Below are 13,765 nucleotides of genomic sequence, written 5' to 3' on the forward strand. Positions count from 1 at the left end.
TAACATTTGGATTAGTTTTTACACTCAGACTTTTGTACAACAAAAGAATCATCCTGTCCACCAAAGCTACTCGTTCTAAATATACCTTTTTATTCTTTGAAACAAGGTCTTACTTGCATAGCTCAGGCTGGCCTGGAACTCACGTGGATCCTCCTGCCTCTACCTCCTCAGGACTGAATAAGCACATTCAGCTTTAAGACGTATATTTTACACCAAGCTCATTTGGAAAAAAAAAATAATAATAGCGTGTCCTGGGGTTGGGGATTTAGCTCAGCGGTAAAGCCCTTGCCTAGGGAGCGCAAGGCCCTGGGTTCGGACCCCAGCTCCGAAAAAAAAAAAAAATAGCGTGTCCAGTTTTAACAGAAGTCAAAATCCTCTCAATATCGGCGCATTTGGAGCCTTTGCTGTAGACTGGGTCACTAACAACGTGATGGCCAAATGACAATAACATTGTAATAGTAACAGGACAGTTGTTATTAGGAGCCACAAGTTTATGTCAGACATAACTTTAATCTTTAATCTCTAAAACGCCTTCTCGAAGTGGGCATTAAGAAAAAGAAGAAACCAATTAATTTATACATGTGCTCTCCTGTGTGTATGCTACCACATACTTGTGGAGATCAGATGGCAACTGGGTACTAACACTTTTTCCTTCCACCGTCTGAATTCCGGGGATCAGACTCAGGTCAAGCACTGTTAGGTGCCGCTGAACCATCTTGTCTACTCAGATTAGGCATTTTTATCCCCATTTTACAGACTTTAAACTAAGTTTTGGAACAGTTACTGGTATAAGTTTCAGTTATTGGCAGTTCGTGGCGGCGCCGAGGCTAGGATGGTTTCTAAATTGTCCACCCAGCGATGCAGCAAAGACCGCGAAACGGCGCAGGGACTTTAAAAAAAACAATCGACCGTCACTCTAGCCACTAGAGGAGTAAACGATTAGGGGACAGGCGCAGAAACCGGAAGGTGAAGACGTCACCGGAAACTAGAGCGCAGATTCCGGTCGTGCGCAGGAAGTGGGTCTTCAGCGTGTCGCCAGCTTATAACGTAGACGTGCGGTAGAGTTTGAGCCCCTCTCGTGCACGAGGCACTTGTGTCCTGCTTTCCAGCGCCTGCAGTGAAGATGTCCCACCCATCCCCAGCAGGCAAGCCCTCCAATTCCAAGAACCCGCGAGTCTTCTTTGACGTGGACATCGGCGGGGAGCGAGGTGAGCGGCGCGGGTCGGCTCAGCCCTTCTAGCGCTTGGGGCCGCCCTGCTGGGGTTCTTCTTGGCCTGCTGGCTGTTCGGCGGCTCGGGGCCTGTGATGAGAAGGGAGATAGCACCCTGAAACTCACCCAGAGCAAGACCTGGCGTCCACGAGTTCAGATTGAGTCCTCTCCCTTGTAGGCGATGGTCGTAGTTCCGGTGGAAGTTTCTGGAAATTTCTACTTAAGGAATCGTGGCGTCCCTTATGTTTGTCTCTTTATTTGGTCGCATTTCCCTGCAACCTTTGCATTACCACTTACTATAAAATAAAATGATTTGACGAGTGTGGTGGATAGTTCGGTCCGCTTCTTGGATATGTGCCTGCAGGGTTCTAGTCACGCCATGTGCCTCCTGGTACCTGAAATGCATCGGGAGCTACCAGGTCATTTACATATTAAAGTGACTTATTTGCTTAGTGCTTTTTCCTCATTACTGATTATAGTAGCAGTTTAGGTAGGCTATTTTGCCATCATGGAATTGAGCGCCATGTCTGTATTCAGAGCCAAGAAGCCCAAAGCCAGTGGCTTAATCGGTGGGTCGAGACTCTTTGGAGGGAGGTTGTTAAACGACCCTTTTACACGGTTGCATATCAGATTAGGAGTCGTAACAGTAGCAAAATTAGTTATGTTGAGGAACTGTATTAGAGGGTCGAAACATTGAGAAGGTTAAAGAATAGTCATAAGCTCCTGTGTACTGGGTGAGAACATGTTGCTTGGTAACTTGAGTTGGGCTTGTTCTGAAACATGTCGGAGTTGTAGGCCAGACCTACTGGGATGGGTTCACACACGTTTGCACGTGAACTAACTCACTTTGTTTTGTAACAGATTTTATTACAGTTTTGGATTGTTGAGAAGGGAACTGTTTCAGAGGTTACAAGAGGCAGTTTCCATAGAGCAATGAGAGTGGCTTAAGACCTTTCCTGGACTATGTGTTTTGTTAGTTACTTAGAGATTAGAAATTCTGAGTACAGGGCCCTTGAGATGGCTCAGCAGGTAAAGGTGCCTGACCACCAACCCTGAATGCCAGAGATTGTCCCATGATCTCCACCTGCATTCCTCAGCCTCACACACAGAATAAATATTTTTTTAAGTCTGAAAATTATTTCAGTGATTCAGGACTTTAAGCCATTTGTACATTAAATTGTGGTGTCCTTCCTATGCTGCTAATCACCTGGATGCTATAATTGTAATCTTAAGTGTGATGTTTCAAATTTAGATAGTCGAAGCTTTCCTTAGACTAAATAGGAATATTAGAAAAATGACAAGGAGATCCAGCAGTTCCGTGGTTGGGAGATGGAGTTTGTATGTATTCCTGTGGCACTATTCATATCAGCCAACATACAGCACCCATCTAGTGTCACTCAAAGCATGAAAACATAGTGTGCTGTATACATAGAATATAGCACTGCCTTTTAAAAGAAGGAAATCTTAATTTATAATTTTGTAGTTGAATTTAGAGGATGGTATGCTGAGTGAAATAAGATTACTATAGGATCTCACTTTTGTGGACTCTTTAAAAAGTTGAACTCCGAGAAGTAGCATGATAGGTACCATCGCCAGGGTAGATGTCAGTCAAAGGATGCACAATTTCATTTAAAGACAGGTAAGCAATTCCATTTAAAGAAGACCTGTCACACATTGTGACTACAGTTAATAACATGTGGTTAAAACAAGAACTAAATGACTTTGCAAGAAACTAAACTGACAAGATGTCCTTTTCTTTTCCTTCAGTTGGACGAATTGTTTTAGAATTGTTTGCAGATATTGTTCCTAAAACTGCAGAAAATTTTCGTGCATTGTGTACAGGAGAAAAGGGCACTGGACCGACAACTGGGAAACCTCTGCATTTTAAAGGATGCCCTTTCCACCGAAGTATGTATATGAACTTCCTCTGTCCAATATCGATGCAGATATTAGTACTGCTCTTAGGAATGGAGGAAGAATGTCAATTTCCTGATGGACACTTGGACAAAGTGGTAGCTCAGTGTCATAAAGGCTTGGCGGTGTGCAGCAGGATGGATTGTGGGAGCATACTAAAGTTTCTCTGGGCAGCTCTGCTAACTCTCCTCTTCAAACCATTTCACTGGGAAAGAGAAAATATGACAGATAAATAAGCCAACCTTAAATCATTTGACAGCCCAGGCAGAATTGTTTGCGAAGTATTGGACGTTTGGTGTCTGGGATACCTTGGAAATGTGTGCTTAAACTATTACCTTACATACATTACTCGCCTGTTTGCCTAGTGGTTAGGTTCAGTAGAGTTCAGGAGCCACATACAGTCATCATTTTGTTTTATTAACTAATGAAAGTCAAGTAAATTCAGTAAATATTTATGAATAAACAAGTAAATGACAGAGTTAGTAATTTTCCGATATTGCAGGGAATTGAATCCAGCTTTTCAATTTTCTTTAAAATACTATTTATTAAGAAAAATGAACCAGGTGGTGGTTATGCATGCCTTTAATCCTAGCACTTGGAAGGCAAAGGCAGGCGGATCATGAGTTCCAGAACAACCAGGACTGTTACACAGAGAAACCCTGTTTTGAGAAAACCAAAAGAAAAAGAAAAAATGGACACTGATTTTTAAAATGTTTTAAACTTGACTTACTTTTGTATTTCATAATGTATTAAAGTATGCTAATAAAAATGTATCTAGAAAACAGTTAACATGGGAAGGGAGGAATGGTAGAACAGTTAAGAACACTTACTGCTTTTCTAAGAGGACCCAAGTTGGGTGCTCTGTGTCCACGTTTGTTGGTTCACAACCTCTTGTAACTATACTTTCAGGGAATCAAACACCTGCCCCCTACAGGTACTGCACATACATGGCATACACATACACAGACTCACATATACACATAAGTAATGCTAAGGAAATAGTTTATACAGTGGATTTAGCATTGCTTATAAAATATAAAAGTTGGCTTAGCTATTCTTATAAAAATCAGTTGGCAACTAGTCACTTGAACCATTTCTTAAATCTAAGGTTAATGATTGGTCTGCACTGTTTTTACAAATGTAATTTATATGAAACATCTGCTTTTTAGTCTTGAATTTTGGAACATGTTAGGCAGAGTATACTGTTACGATTTTTATAAATTTATATATAATATTTTGGGGGTGTTGGGATTCTGCCTGGACTTCTTGGGCAGTTTTATCCCAGGCCTCTCTGTATTTTTGTTGCCATGAGAAATGTAAGCTCTGTACCACTTTGAGAAGGAGAGAGCCCAAGGAGGCTGCACATGTGTACCTCCCGACTCTGTTTCCTTGTCTCTTGGCTAGCTGTGTGCATTATTGCAGTGTACTCCAGTGCCCAGGCCGCTGAACCTGGGGGTCTTTGAACATGGGTGGGCAGTCTAGTCCTCATGAGGGATATTTAGTGTTTATTTAGCAGGCATTACTCAGTAGGTGTGTATTTTTTTTCAAGGAATAAGGTGATATTTAAGGAACTCATTGTTGGAAAAGACAAGATTATTACATGTAATAAAATGGTAGTAGAGTTAGCGTAATGACGGAAGCGAAGTCTGTCTCCTGTGTTTCAGTTTAACAGATATAGGGACTACCTCTGATTTAGCTCAGAAAACTAGTTTCCTGAGAGTTGGTGGGGAGTCATTAGTAAGAAGTAACTTGGAGTTAGGCTGTGAGAAATCTTCAAGTAGAGCTGTTAGCTGGGAGCAGGGGAGGAGGTCGGGGCACTACTAAAGTTGAACTTAGGAAGTTATCTTTTTTATTCCTTCATTAGTTAGCATCTGCTTCAGCTACTAATGGTCATATTCTTTTTTTCTTTTTTTTTGCAGTTATTAAGAAATTTATGATTCAGGGTGGAGACTTCTCAAATCAGAATGGGACAGGTGGAGAAAGTATTTATGGTGAAAAATTTGAAGATGAGAATTTTCATTATAAGGTAAAGAAAAAATCTTAGTTTTGCTAATATAAAGACTGTATTTGAAATATACTTGGATTAACATTTAAAATAACTTTGGATGTGGCTAGATTGCTGTCATCCCCGCCCCCTTCTGGTACTAGGACCTCTTATGACAGCCAAATGGTTCATCACTAAGCTCCCCTTTGCCATTTTCTATTTTGAGCCTGGGTCTTGCCTATTGCTCAGGTTAGCCTTAAACTCATCCTAGCTGAGCCATGCCTTGGACTCCCAGTCCCTTTTACTTACCCTTCTTAGGCACTGGGATTACAAACCTGTGTCAGCAGCCTGGTACGGATTGTACTTTTCTTATAAAAGAGACAAATACATAAGCATTTCTAAGGATGTGTAGTACTGGGGCTGAGTTCAGGGTCCTGTGCATGCTAGGCAAAGTCCTCTACTACTTGCACCACATGCCAGTTCAGTATGCATCTTTGATATGAAAAGGATTTAATCCAGTAACAGTTTGCTTTTTGAGATAAGGTTTTATTGTGTAGTCCAGGTGACCTTGAATTTACCATCCTTCTGCATTTTGCCTCCCAAATACTGAATGGCAGATAAGCAGCAGTTTATCCAGTTTATGCCTGGCCAGTATGATATTTTGGCAAAAATAGCATACTTAACTTCACTACAATTAATTTTTATATGCTTCAGTTAAGCCAATGAGTTTTAAGCTTCCATATGGCACAATTGATCCCAGGAAAAATGTTCTCATTATTGTAAGGATGGTAACTTGTGCATCTTTATCCTTGAATTTGAAGAACAACAAAACCATCGCTAATATCCAGGATGTCAGGGGATTTTCCACCTAGCGGATATGGTTAATGTTCGGGGTGTATTGCACCATTCCCGTTTTAAGAACAGACATGTAAGTACAAAAGTAAAGTGATGTCTTTGGCAATGAGGAATATAAACAAGGTAATTAGGGTGATTTGGAAAGAGAATTTCTATTGGTCGGTTCTGTCATTATACCAGAGAGAGCTTGTAAAAAAGAACTTGAGAGGCTGTTTATAATCGTACCTCAGAGTCAAGATTAAAGTACAAGGCGCTGTGAAGGATAATATACAGTTTACCACATGCAAATGCTAAGTATGACTTCGATACAAGTTGAGTATCCTCTACATGAAATACTCCATGTTAGAAATATGCCCATATTATTTGTATTTTGAAATATTTGCATAGATTTTATAGGTTGAGCATTCCTTATCTAAATGTGAAAGTTGTGATTCAGATTTTGTAACACGTTCGAATTTGGTTTTTGGATTATAGATGTTCAACTTTTAGGTTGGCACTAGCTGTGCAGAACAAATTGGCCTAAAACTCTCAGAGATCACTAGTCTGCTTCCTGAGTGCTGGGATTTAAAAGCACATGGACCACAGCTAGCCAGTGTGATAGGAGAAAGATTTAGATAGTTCAAGTCTGTAGGTAGGAGAGGCAATGAGGTTTAAACACTTAAGCTAGGCAAACTGGGCCTTCAGGTGGCAGAAATTTTGCCAGGCTGGACTAGAAATACAGATTTCAAAATGAAGTGGTGGTAGCAATAGGGGAGACAGTGAAGGCCAAGGAAAGAAAGCTTTCTGTCTACTGAGTAGTTAAAGGAAAACACCAGGAAGGCTGTCAGGGATAACAGCTTGTTCCACCACTGCATTGATTAAAAGAAAGGATGCAAAAGGAACAAAACAAAAAAACACAACTTGCTGTGGCATTGTGAAAATTTGGTGACCTTGAAAGCAGAGTCAGATTTGGGTCGATGGGTAGAGGGACACAGGTGGGAGAGTTCTGAGGCACGCACTGGAGGTATGCCTTTCAAAGCCTAAGCTATGTGAAGCAGAAGAGCAGGGACACTGGCTTGACTGGAACAGACTGAGTACAGGCTATTCCTCTGCATTGTCTCTGGATCATTGATTCACCTGAATGAAACCCATAGATTGGAATTATTTTCAATACTTAATCTGAATAACTTGTCTCAATTCAATAGGACATTACTTTTTCAGTTTGGTGAAAAATTAGAATCATAATATAGGCCTATTTCTGATGGTGGGAAGACTATAGGGGTTCTCAGAAAAATAGTAACTGTCACAGAAAGAGCACAGTTAACTACTAGATGTCCTTAGTGTGGCATCTTCATCTTTAAGAGTGATGTGTAAGCATCTCTTGCAGATGGCCAGTTTAGAAACGACCTGCTTCTTGTTAAACTGACATTTAAAGAGTTTTGTTCATTTAAGGTGGTAGTTCTTCAAGTAAAACCAGAGCAAAAGGTACTTAACATTTATAAGCAAAGTTGATGTAAAAATAAAGTTTAGTATACACCCCATCTATTTTAGGTGAAAAGCCAAGTAAAGGAAATTCATACTAGGCCTCTAACTTGTTTTTCTTTTAATGATTTTTATCTCTGCAGCATGATCGGGAGGGTTTGCTGAGCATGGCAAATGCAGGCCCCAATACAAATGGTTCTCAGTTCTTTATCACAACAGTTCCAACTCCTCATTTGGATGGGAAACATGTGGTATTTGGTCAAGTAATAAAAGGACTAGGTGTGGCAAGGATGCTTGAAAATGTAGAAGTGAATGGTGAAAAACCTGCCAAAGTAAGTAAAAAGTTACAGTAAAATGAACAGACCAGCTTAGTTACCTGTCAGAGAAATGCATAATTGTTGCCTCAGAAAAGTAGGAAAGAGGTTAGGATACTTTTGCTATACTGGCAATAGGACCTAGATTGGCAACTTTTCTTGAAACTATTTTTTTTTCTTTGAGATCTGGCTTTCCTTGAATTGTCTATTAGTCTCAATCCTTTTGTCTGTGCTAACTTTACTCTAGTGCCAGGATTTAACGACTATGCCCAACAAAGCGATTTTAAGACTTACCAGCTTCAGTGGGATCTAATGAAGTGATCTATGTTAGATTGTTTAAGTCTTCCCATAACCATGAGACTTGTGTGTCAGTAGTAATTAACTATAATACATACCAGAAAGAAGGTAGTGCACTGTTGTTTAACTGGAAGTTTGACATAGAACTTGTTACTTTTCTTGATCTGCTTTTATAGCTTGCATACATTGCTTAATGGTTTCAGGTTATATTGTATTCTAAATGCCCATGCAGCAAGGTGACTATGAAAGACCCATAATGCAACCAGACAGTGCACAGGAATTAGAAATCCAGCTGTTTGTAGGAAGTGTGCCAACCAGTAATACAGGACAGACTGTATCACCCGAGACAGCTTCATGCATAGTGATGTAGTTCTCAACCCACTGTGCTCATAGCACAGTCCCTAACAGTGAAACGCTGTGAAGAGTGACATTGTTGTGTTAGCTGGAATGTACAAGAAAGGAAGTTGCTGTAATTTAGCAGATAGATGTGTCCCTGACAAGTCTGCCACATGAGTAGTAATGTATGTAACTGTGAGCTATGCAGCCTGCAAAGGTAGACTCTAAGATCTCTAGATACTCACTTCAGCTTACTGCTTTTTCAGCTCTGTGTTATTGCAGAATGTGGAGAATTGAAGGAAGGGGATGAATGGGGAATATTCCCCAAAGATGGCTCTGGGGATAGTCATCCAGATTTCCCTGAGGATGCAGACATAGACTTAAAGGATGTGAGTATTTTCAGATGGACACATTTTAATTACTTAAGTGAATTAAAATATTTAGTACTAAAAGCTTGGTTAGCCTATCATGTATATATATCATATATGTTTCATATCATAGTGTTAAAGTCACATTATTTACTAATACCCAACATTATTTATGTCCTTTTATACAGGTAGATAAAATTTTATTAATATCTGAAGACTTAAAAAACATTGGAAATACTTTTTTCAAGTCTCAAAACTGGGAGATGGCTATTAAAAAATATGCAAAGGTTTTAAGGTAACAGCATTTTTAACAAGTTTAATAAGTTTAACATTTTTAATAAGTTACTTTTAGAATGTATAAACTGAATTATTATGAACTAAACTCAGAATCGCTCACATTTAGCAAGTTACTTACGTAATGACAGTTGTTTTGAAAGAGTAACATTTCTTGGTGGTGTGGTGCTGGGGAGGCAGAAGCAGGCAGACTTTGGATTGTAGGAGGCTAGCCTGGTCTACAGAGCTAGCTCCAGGATAGCCCCAGGGGGCTACACAGAGAAACCTTGTCTCAAAACAACAACAAAGAGTGTGTCATCGATTTCATGTCCCTCCATGTTCTCGTGGTCCCAGGCCCCTGGCAGGTTAGATAAGCACGCTGAGCTACACTCCCAGCCTGGTTTTGACATGTTGTATCAATACCTTAGCCCCTGCTTTAGGATGCTCTTATAACTACTTCCCCCTTTTTTTTTTTTTTTTTTAATCTGGAATAAGCAGTTTCTTTAAGTTGATTCCTTTTAGAGAAAGGAAACTAAAAACTAAGTTCTAGGGAACAGATCCTCAGCTCAACTTCCAGGATCTTTAAACAGTTCTAAATCAGTGTTACATAGCTGACAAAATAACTCCGTGAGTAAAAGCACTTACTAATCAAACCTGGGACCTAAACTTCCTGGAATCCATAGTAAAAGTTAAGTAACTGACTCCCCAAATTTGTTCTCTGACCTACACACACACCACATAGCATTACATAGTTCTTTGCCTCTTTCCATTGAATTCCCTAATATAGGAATATGGGTTCTGAACATAATTATATTGGAAAGCGTGTAATATGAACCTGAGTTGTACATAACTGGTATGGGGGTTAATATTAGTTGTTAGCTTTGGGGGAAAGTTGATGTAAAAAAGTGACCTGGAGAAATAGGGCTAGGAATGTAGCTCAGTGATGGGAAGGTAGGCCTAGCAGGCTCTGGGTTTAATTTCTTGCATCTGAAGGAAAAGCGACATGAAAAAGTTGTGATCTTCAAGGGTGAGATGGACTGTTAATATTAGACACAATGTTGAAGAAGCAGTGTGGAGTTAACTGTTACTTTTATTAATGTTTTCTAGGTACTTGGATAGTTCAAAGGCTGTTATTGAGAAAGCAGATGTATCCAGACTGCAACCCATAGCCTTAAGTTGTGTGCTGAATATTGGTGCTTGTAAATTGAAGATGTCAAATTGGCAGGGGGCAATTGACAGTTGCTTGGAGGTAAGTCTGCATGATTTATTTATATTTTTGTCTTATCAAGTTAGAAAAAGTCCTTAATGTATTTTTATTGCCTAGCACCAAAATGAGACTTGACAAAATGTGACATAAGTCATCCTGTCTCTAGTTTGGATTGCTAGTTCTTTCTGTAAATTCATTAATTTTGCTTTTAATATTGTCACCTGATATGTACTTTGCTTTTATTTATCAAAACATGATTATCTGCTTATTTATTGGTATTTATGAGCTAGGCATGTGAACACAAAGCCTGGAATGATTAAGAATATAGGTATGCGTGTGACCTGTGCCTGTAATTCCAGTGCTGGGGAGGTAGAGGTAGGAAAGTCAGGAAGCCAGAGCTATCATTTGCTGTGGGGGAGACCCTGTTCTCAAAAGCAAGACTAAAGCATGTGTGTGTAGACATGCTTTCTCTTCTGCCTGTGCAGGGTTTTCTGCTTTGCTTTATGACTTGAGACTTAAGTCTTGGCTTTTTTGAAACAGGGTCTTATGTCCTTTAGGCTCACTTGATATTAGGTATTCCTGCCTGGCCTTTCAAGTGCTGGGGTCAAGCACGTTCCCACCATGCTGGGCTTAGCTTATCTTCATTTTGTACCTATTATGTCTATGGCCATGGTGCATGTCCAAGGGTCAGAAGATAACATTTGTGGAGTTGGTTTTCTTTCTGCCCTTAGGAGGAGTCCAGAGATTGGAGGTTCAGGCTTGCATGGAAAGTGCCTTTATCCATTGAGCCATTTTGCTGGCCAATTTTATTTACTTTTTAAAAGCCTGCATCATCAAAAAGCTATGGATAGGACACAGTGGGCAGTTTCTATTTGGCATCCAGACTAGTTACTATTAGAATACATAGACACTGTCCTAATGTAGGCCATCCAGAAAAATTTCCAGACTAAATGTTTTTTGCACATTATTCTTAGAGCATGTATCAGTGCTCAGCAAGAACTAAAGACCTGGATGTGTAGCCTTGTGGAATAGCAGTACTTGTGTAGATTACAAGGCTAACCTGGAGTCCCAGCCATCCCATATCCCTTGCTTAAGTAGGTGGGATAAATGATAAGAAATGTATACACGTATATTTAAAGGGGAACATGAAATAAGGAAAGTACAAAAGAGAAGGTCCACTCTGGATCTCTACTTCTGTAAGGCAGGTAATATTCCGTCCCAAAAAATTCTCACTATTTGCTCTCTTAAGAGCTGTCATGCCAACAGAATATATTGCTTTAAAAATGTTTAGGGGAGATGCCTATTAAAGGTTGTTCATGTTACAGTATAATTGTCCCCTCTTCCCCAGTGTCCTTGGGCTCTCAGATAAACACGTAAGCTTGTTTTCCTCATTACCTATAAACCTAGCTGGACACATACTTACATGGCATTCATGTGATTTGCATACCCCTGGATTTTGGTTTTCAGGAAGTGGTGGACTGTCCTTGAACCAGTCACAGGATTCCAGAAAAATGACTATATTTAAGCTTTTATTTAATTTTTTTTCTTCAGTAGTCTGGGTCCACTTGGGCTAGAAACAGTGCTGAGAACAGCACTCTGGAGACTGATAAGAACCCTATCCCTTTCCACGTCCACTCATAGCTCTCTTCTCATAAACTCTACCTCGTGCTGGCTGGCACAGGTCCTCTAGCTCCAGAGAGTTGGAGTCAGTTGATAACAGGTCTTTTAGATACAAATACTGATGGTCTAATTCTTTCATAGGCTCTTGAAATGGACCCTTCAAACACTAAAGCACTATACCGAAAAGCACAAGGATGGCAAGGATTGAAAGAATATGATCAAGCATTGGTAAATTTTGTTATTGTTTTATAATAATCACCTTAAAAGTCTTAATGTTTAATGATTCTTACATTCTCTCCCCTATTTTAGGCTGATCTTAAGAAGGCGCAGGAGATAGCCCCAGGAGATAAAGGTAAATTGCAGGATTTTGTAGTGACACTTCATTTTGTTTTTCAAAGGTGGATACTCATGTACATTTAACCTTGACAGATATTTTTGTCCACAAAGAGTGCCTCTTGGGGTTGGGGATTTAGCTCAGTGGTAGAGCGCTTGCTAGGCCTGGGTTCGGTCCCCAGCTCCGAAAAAAAGAAAAAAGAAAAAAGAGTGCCTCTTACTGGGTTAGGCACCGACTATAGTAAACAGACAAATACCACAGGTCCCTGCCTTATGCAGAGCGGACATTCTAATTCTGCTCAGCAACATCCTCGACTTCTAACATGGCTTCGTCTTGCTTCTGGGAACGCCGTTTAGGTGCAGGTTCTACTCCATCAGTGCTAGTCAGAAGGTCAACAGTAAGAAAGGATTCATTGTGATTCTAAAGTTTGGGACATGCCTTCCTTCCTCAAGCTGAATGTGGCTGTGACCAAACATTCTCTGTATTGGGTGTGCTGCAGAGTAGCTAAAACAGATAATGCAGACAAAAGTGACACCAGGTCTAAATAGTACTGCGAAGAGATGCCCAGGATGCCTATTGTCACTACTAGGTTGTTGGTCTTCTTTCCAATCCTTTAGATGCTTTGAAAAGTAATTGTTTCCCTTTTTTCCTCCCCAGCTATCCAGGCAGAATTGCTTAAAGTCAAACAAATGATAAAGGCACAGAAAGATAAAGAGAAGGCAGTGTATGCAAAAATGTTTGCTTAATAAGGATTAAAGTTTCCTTAACTATTATACATTGATTATATAAAGGACAATGTATATTACTGTCTACATAATCCCTGATGTGTTTCCCTTGATCTTTGTCATTGTTTACATAGCAGTGCTGACATCGGTTCCTTAATAAAGTTACGAATTACAGTGAATCTCATTATAAAGTGTTTCTGTCTGCATTTTCACCAAGAGTGGTATCTGGCCAATGTTTAGATTCTAAGAGGACCTTCTAGCCCAGTAGTCCTCAATCTGTGGGTCCACTGGAAAACACAGATATTTTTACTTACGGTTCAGAACAGTAGCAAAATCACAGTTCCAAAGTAGCAAAAGAATAAATTTATGTTTGGGGTCATGAATGGCACTAAAAGGTTGTAGCACTCAGAAGGTTGAGAAGGATGTAACCTGTTACAATTATGTGTATAAACCAGCAGGTATGGCTCTGTCTCAATAAAATTGCTTGTAAGTGTTGAGCTCTGGATCTTCTTTCGTGGTCTACAATAAACATTTGTTTTGTTTTTTTTTTTAAATAAATCTTGGCATCCAGCCTTTTTTTTTTTTTTTTTTAAAGATTTATTTATTATATATAAGTACACTGTAGCTGTCCCCAGATACACCAGAAGAGGGCACCAGACCTGATTATAGATGGTTGTGAGCCACCATGTGGTTGCTGGGAATTGAACTCAGGACCTCTGGAAGAGCAGTGGGGAGCTCTTAACCGCTGAGCCATCTCTCCAGCCCTAAACATTTGTTTTTATACTTAAAGATTTTAAGTTTTGCAAGACAAATATATTGTAGGAGCTTAGTAGCACAAGTTTCTGTTGGTACTGGAAGGACTTGAAA

General features: G+C 39.8%; 1 protein-coding gene across 3 annotated transcripts; it reads left to right on the top strand.

Moving 5' to 3' along the window:
• Positions 1–1,063: 1,063 nt before the first annotated feature.
• Ppid (peptidylprolyl isomerase D) lies at positions 1,064–13,077 on the top strand. Of its 3 annotated transcripts, NM_001004279.1 has the most exons (10): positions 1,064–1,208; positions 2,978–3,118; positions 5,044–5,150; positions 7,568–7,756; positions 8,638–8,760; positions 8,928–9,034; positions 10,120–10,261; positions 11,981–12,067; positions 12,149–12,191; positions 12,831–13,077. In NM_001004279.1, exons 1-10 carry the CDS (start codon positions 1,124–1,126, stop codon positions 12,917–12,919), a joined length of 1,113 nt encoding a protein of 370 aa, NP_001004279.1. In that variant the 5' UTR covers positions 1,064–1,123; the 3' UTR covers positions 12,920–13,077. The 3 variants fall into 3 exon arrangements, with proteins under 3 accessions (NP_001004279.1, XP_063138186.1, XP_063138187.1); XM_063282116.1 differs by lacking the exon at positions 1,064–1,208 and having other exon boundaries at positions 3,077–3,118; positions 5,044–6,036; XM_063282117.1 differs by lacking the exons at positions 1,064–1,208; positions 2,978–3,118 and adding an exon at positions 5,930–6,036 and having other exon boundaries at positions 5,048–5,150.
• The last annotated feature ends 688 nt before the right edge of the window (positions 13,078–13,765 follow it).

This window comes from Rattus norvegicus, chromosome 2, assembly GCF_036323735.1.
Source record: "Rattus norvegicus strain BN/NHsdMcwi chromosome 2, GRCr8, whole genome shotgun sequence".
Lineage (NCBI taxonomy): Eukaryota > Metazoa > Chordata > Mammalia > Rodentia > Muridae > Rattus > Rattus norvegicus.